At 38.4% G+C, this 7,070-nt stretch overlaps 1 protein-coding gene across 1 annotated transcript; it reads right to left on the reverse strand.

Moving 5' to 3' along the window:
* Positions 1-2,759: 2,759 nt before the first annotated feature.
* On the reverse strand, positions 2,760-3,173 carry pirt (phosphoinositide interacting regulator of transient receptor potential channels). The gene has a single exon (XM_066702959.1). The coding sequence runs from the start codon at positions 3,171-3,173 to the stop codon at positions 2,760-2,762; it is 414 nt and encodes a 137-aa protein (XP_066559056.1).
* Between the last annotated feature and the right edge of the window lie 3,897 nt (positions 3,174-7,070).

Below are 7,070 nucleotides of genomic sequence, written 5' to 3' on the forward strand. Positions count from 1 at the left end.
AACCACAGCAGAATTTAGTTTGAATTTGTCCACAACTGGTACCCTTGGGATTAGATTAAATTCTGATATTATCAATATTCTTCTAGGTAAGAAGCAATGACTACAATCAACTAGGAATCAAATCCTTAATTAAACGTTGTGATATCTGCTGCAAATTATATACTCATTCCACAATCATGTTTAAAACCAGCACTTATAAATCTTAGTTGACACCCCCAGAACATGACAGAACAACAAAGACAATCTGCTAATTTGTTAGTGTTACTGAAGAGAATGAATAATACAACACATCTTTGTCATTGTAATGATCAGTCGTTTAACTATCAATATTTTAAAAGTAATAAGTGGGATACTTCAGTTTGTAAGTGTTTTTCCAGTTCTATCCAGTTCCATGATTCTTAGACAATAAGGTTCTGGAAGCTCCAAATAAAGGTTTTCTGGGTGCAGATATCTTATTGATTAATGGTAGTTTGACGAAGGTAGGGGAATACACTAATCCCTTATAGAGTAAAAAATGCATATATCTCCAGAGTACAGGAGTGGGAGGGAATTTGTCTTCTCATCTCAACTGGGATCCAGAGCAAACTCAATTAAAGCAATCTTTGAGCTATTTCTGCAGTGGCCTGATTCAATTTACCGTACTGCAACCTGAGATATTCTTGAACAGAAGATAATGAAGAAGCAAGACCAAAAAAACAAGCATTTCAAAACCTGGCCAGTGTTATTTTTCAAAAATAGGGAGACATCTTACATCCATTGTTGAATATGACAAAAAAGAAAATAAATTATAATCTTCAGAGGCCTCTAAAGGTAGAACACATACAAGAAATGCTATCTATGGATAACTGTGTGCATTCGTAAGTGGGGGATATACCAGAAGAAGACATAAAGACAATCTTGCATTGTTGTTTATTCCAAGTGCTGCTAAAATGCTAATGATAATATATCCAGGCCCTATTTCACCATGGGTACTCCCTATGATAATGACATTGTTACCAGCACAATTGACCTTTGTAACATGAAAATAGTTTTGGTAGAGGAAGGTTCAATGGATTCCACAACAAAACATGCCTGGAGTACATTCACACCACACCTCAGCAGCACTAATTTGCTCTATTGAAAGCTTTGGTATTGCGTATGATGTTTGTATGTCTAATTTTGTTGTTTTGATTATGGCTCAAACTACAGTTACATACAGTGTTTGATGTTCATGGGGTACAAGTTCATCCCAGGCCAAATTTTATGTAGAGTGCATGTTCTTTTGTGAACTCCTGTTCATATTGGATGTGTTTGAGTTAGATTTCAGAAGGAAAAGGATTCAAGCCAGTCACAAAAGGATTAAAGCCAGGATGTGTCCGTGCTGCAATCCTGTTTGCGCTGTTCTTTGCTGCAATGCTCTTATTTGCGGAAGTCCTGTGTAACTGTTCAGGAGGCATAGGGCTCACATTCTGCACAGGCAAGTTGTTCAACCTCAAAAAACTGAGCACCTACAGCAAGGTCACTGAAGCTCTTGTGCAGGAATTACTATATGCTACTGCACTCTTCAAAACTGCTCTATACTGAACGTAACCAACATTTACTGCTGAATGCACTTACGGTTTAATAATTAGCTTGTCAAAGATGGAAGTTTAATAGCAGGGGCCTCAACAGTCAACAGTGGTGTCAGTAAAGCCATCACAGCTAAGGGAGACTATAAAACCACCTTTGTAAACAGGATTAAATCCATCTGCAAACCAAACTGAAAATACTTAATGCTGCAAATCTCTTAGTACTGTTGTATGGATGTGGAACACTGACTTGTTGCCTGAGACACATTAAATTACTTGACAGTTTTTCTCAGTGTCACTGATACATGGTGTTAAATACCAGAAAGTCACTTGCCATCCTTCTGGCATTGAAGCCCAAATGATCCAAACCAAGCTCAGGTTGGGTTTTTTATTTGAAATTTGGTTTATGGTAATTATGCCACACATTTGCTTTGATTGTGTTAAAATAACCAAAAACATTGTGAAATATTTCTCTACATTAAAAAAAAAAAAAAAAAAAAAACATTTAGCACACTCTGAAATTGTACATTTGTGTCAGGGACAGGATAAAGGTTTATCAAGGGGGAGTTTAGGTAATGGATAAATGTGTTCAGCATTTAAAACAAGATCATTGCAAAGCCAACCACAGCGCCTAACCCTTTTTGGTCAGACATTCAAATCTTCACTCCCTCAGTATTTGTACGCAATGAACAGTAACATGTGGATCTTCAAAGATTCATGCCATTCATGTGACTGCACAATATTATCTCTATCATTTTCATATGTCTATTCTGAGCTCCACAATCACAACATTTATACTTCAGATTTACTCTCCCATGTTTGTTTCAGATAAGGCCTCCGCAGCGATATGTCCACAGGGATTGCATAGGCGTCTTTCAAGGATGATATCTTCAAAAACAAGTTCACCACACGTTCCCCTCTCAGCTCAGTACTAATAAGGGTGCTGTTGTTTTCCGAATACCATAATGTTCATATTTTAATCTTAAAGGTAATGACTTGATTATTACATTTCAGACCTTAAATACAACAAGCAAGGCATATTATACAGCTCTTGGAAATGTCAACCAGCCATGTCAGTTTTCTGTAGTGTCTTTTTCTCAGCAGCCCAACTTTCTTGACAGATTCCTAGCATTCCAATTAGGGACAGTGAATCTCTGGTAGAATATGCAAGGAACTCCACTTCCACTCTCAAGTTTAAAGCAAGCAGGTGCCTCATAAGTGAAAAAATGGAGGCCTGTAATAGCTAAAAAGCCTTTTGACTGAAGATTGTTTTCTTTTCTCCTTAATGATGGGGACCCACACCAGTCCAACCACTAGGATCATAAGGCCAAGGGACAAGAATGCTGGGCCCAGGATGTTGGTGGCTTTTTTATAATAGTCTATGAAATACATGCTGCTCAGGATTATTCCACAAAAGAATATGGCGCCGCCAGCGGACATGACGATGATGGGCTTCCGGTAGGTCTCCCAGGCACTGCGGGACTCTGTGGTCCAGAGGGACTCGCTCCGGGACAGGCTGAAGACAGTGCTCTCCGTCTGGAAGGTCAGAAAGTCATTGGATTCCGAACGGGAACGTTCCCCGAGAGCAATGTTCTCCGTGCTCACTTCGGTCGCCTGGCTTTCCATTTCACGGCTCAAAGAGAATCAAGCCTGCGAGACAGAAAACACACATCAGTCATCTTCTGCTTTCTGTAGAGGCACAGCCGATTACGCAGGCTGATGTGCAAGGGAGTGAGACATGCTCTCAGGATACGGCTGGTTCATGTCCTGGCCAATGCCAAACTGCTGTCTGGAAATGTGAACCTTAGAAAGAAACACCTTGTTGGTTGGAGATGAATGGGAATAGCTATTTAGTTTTCTGGCATTTTGGGAGGTGGATTGTTAATAGGTGCTGCAGATCTGTGTGGGAAATTTGTCTTGTGCCATCTGAAATGTTGTATTATTAATTTATTTATGCAAATATATCTCCACCTTGATTGCTGGCACATTACATAAGTTTCAGCATCTTTTTAAAACCCCACGAAAGCATTTTATGGAACAGAATTATCAATAATTTATCAGAGGGCATACCTGGGAAACTATGGAGAAATAACAGCAGTGTGAAAGATTAGAAATATTTGAACAGCCTTATTCACTACAGTGGCACTAACACCATGTGGGGTTTTATCATGGTTTAATGCTGATGTTTACTGAAAAGGAACCCTTACAGCTAAGATGGTATTTTTAATCAACATGTTGGAATTGGTACTGCTGCTTAAACTGCAGACAGTTAAAGTTAAGCTCAAAGAGATAGAAGAACTGTGCCATTTGAGGATTCGGTCTCATTTTTTAAAACAATATATTTTTATTTTTATTTTGTATTTCTTATTCATGTTTCTCTGTTGGGAAGATTGAGAAACGTCACCAAATGAGTCAGAGTACAGACTGAATCAAAACAAGTAAGATATGTAGACAGATGATGAAATCCTATAAATAAAATAAATATTTCACTTCCTGCTGATGCACTGGCGAGAGGAGCAGACTCTGCTGACACCTAACACACATGTGAAACATACACGGTTTCTGAAGCTGGTGCATTCAACAAAGGTGTTTTCTACTTTCTTGTGATATAGAAACAAACGAGTCTGCTTGAGTGGCTTGGTGCAGAGTGCATTGAAAAGATAGCAATTTCAGGGTTATTGTGGGCTTGACCCATTTATCAACACTCGCTACTGTCTTCAAATCACTAACTTCTACTACTGACACAGCAATATGTGTAATATATGGCTCCTGATATAAATCATTATTGAAGTGTTAAAAAACAGGTGGTCTACATTTTATCGTGTACTTCACAGCTTTGTAATGACATTTTAAAAGCTTTGACAAAACAAGCCAAAACCAATCTGACGTGGTGTTGCACAGTACTATATTTCAGGTTTACAGACCACACCTTCCTATTTTCCTGCTGAGTTGTCTTTCCCAAAGATGACGTTACTTGACACAACAAGTACTCCTAAAGGTTGTATGCAACTTACAAATGAGGCAGACATCTCACTTGAAAGGTGTTACTTTTCTAAGAATACTTTCTAAGCTACTGATGGATGGATTGCTGCTGTGTTCAGTTTTAAAATGGTTTGAGTACAACAGAAAAACTTAAGAAAGGTACTGTGCATTTGACAAAAGTAACAAGCATTTCTCATACATGCATGCAATGAAAAAGTATTTGTTTTCTGAACATTGCTAAGTGTACAGTACAAAGCCATTATGCCTGCATGTTGCATTTGTCTGAGAGGAACAAACACACAAACACACAAATAAATGAATAACATCCTTCATGACATTATTAGGTAGCCTAATACGATTGGTAACTGGTATAATAACTGCCACTTACAAATACAGCAGTGATGAAACTTCTTAGCTTTGTATTCCTGTGCTGTTGCATTTAATCCTCCATCTGACAGACGACAGCTTCCTTGTGCAGCCTGGAAGGAATCCTAGTCATTGCCTGAAGGAAGAGATCCTGCTTCATGGTCTGGAGATGGATTATTTCGCCCACCTCCTCCTTACAGCCTCTTGATCTGCTTATCAAGGCGCTGTTGTGTATCCTCAAGCCCAGTGGGCTTCAAGTGATTTGCCAATAACGAAAGCCCTCCCCACTCTCTGCATCTCCCTCCCAGCCTGCCTGTATTGCTGAGCAGCAGGATTGATGAGCACCTTGAGATGTTTATCTTGAAAGTGAGGAGGGATTCAGTTTCTGAGGCTTCCCATTCACGGAGCACTTCCACTGGCTAATACTAGCTCTGGTTTCTTTTGTGGGGTGGCACATGTGTGTGTGTGTGTGTGTGTGTGTGTGTGTGTGTGTATGTCACATCTAGAAACATATCCTGGAGTTGTATTGTGGTGTTCACATAGTTATCAGCACTTTATATGTACAGTAAATGTATAGTTCAATTAATCTATCTATCTAGATAGATAGATAGTCACTCCTCACCTTTCTTTCAAATTAAATGTATTCACTACAATGTGTAGACTATTATTAGTAGTAGTATTATTATTAGTATTAGTAGTATTATTAATAATATAAATATTTCACTTGTAATGTTGTGTTTATGTAGAACATTGTGTTAGTGTATGAAAAGCTTTGCAAAATTCCTTGGTTAAAGATGTCTGCTAAATTATGTATCCATATACATTGCACATATTTCACTATGTATACATTCCCTTATGTATAGAAGAATATGAGTCCAGGACGCTTATTGCTGAACATTTGTCTGCATTTGTCAGGTCAGTTTTGATCTATAAGTCTGATAATGTCCACTGTCCATGTAATTTGTATGTCAGGGAGGACAGCAGGTACAATCCCCTCCAGCTTCCTTGATCACATTATTGCCTGACCTCACACTACTTTAACTGAAATATGCAAACAACTCTTTTGTTTGTTAAAATTAACACAGAGCAGCTTTAAACACCAGGTCACAGCAGGAGGCACGAATTGTAATTGTCTTGGAGATGACATGTCAAAAATTACTGTATGTTGCAATAATGTATTCTTCTTGTGCCTAATGCTCAATTAGCATGTCGCAATTCATGTTCAAGATTGAATGAGAGGAATGCTGTTTGTTTACTTTCTGTTTGCTAGCACAAAATACTTTCTTTTTTTCCCCCAGCGCTTCTTCAAATACTTTGAATTTAATCTCTTGTTTATGATATGAGACAAGCAGGAAAGGAGCAATGTAATGTTTCATTTAATCAAAATATAGGGTCATTTTCTTATTGTGTAAAAGTGCTTAGTCTGTTGTCTTTGTTGTCTTTCTATTATAAATTCAGCCAGTAGCCAAACAAACTGGGCCCCTACAAAACAATTATGATCCCCAAGAATGGGGTTAAATGTTAATTTAAGGGCTTGATCCTACCAGGCAAGCAAGTATTTCAACAGATGTGAGGCAATGTATTAAAGGAGTTACAGTTTTTTTTTTTAAATATATTATCATGTGCAGTAACAAAGTAGCATCTACTAGTTTTTACTTTCACTTATCTAACCACTGCAAAGGAGTATTGAGAAACACTAGTAAAAAAAACATTTTAAGCCACCTTCCTATGATTCTGTATTTAAAGCAATAGAAATGGTACAATATAAGATTCCAGATTAATGCAATTGGGAGCCTGTCCATTACTGATCTTTTAGAAGTATTGACACTGTTAATCACAATTCTCCTCTCCTCCCTTGATGACCTTGAAGTCTCTGGCACTGCTCTTGCCTGGTTCTCCTCCTACCTCAAGGGCCACACCTCCCCTGCAACACAGGAACACCTAACACTGCAGCCTAATCTCCGGGGCTGCACAGCACTCTTGCTCTTACGCACTTTCTTATTAAACTATACATCCTTATGCACCTGTTTCCTTGCACTGTTAACACTTCTAACCACCCCTCCCTTTAGAACTTGGACTTCACTGTATGACATCTGCACTTGTTAGCTCATTGTACTAGGATGCATGCTTATTGTATTTTGTATTGACCGTATTATTGCACTGTATGACACTTTG

This window comes from Amia ocellicauda, chromosome 5, assembly GCF_036373705.1.
Source record: "Amia ocellicauda isolate fAmiCal2 chromosome 5, fAmiCal2.hap1, whole genome shotgun sequence".
NCBI lineage: Eukaryota > Metazoa > Chordata > Actinopteri > Amiiformes > Amiidae > Amia > Amia ocellicauda.

Bases quoted from the DNA above. Each gene is read 5' to 3' on its own strand.
- pirt (XM_066702959.1), bottom strand. From the start codon at position 3,173: ATGGAAAGCCAGGCGACCGAAGTGAGCACGGAGAACATTGCTCTCGGG.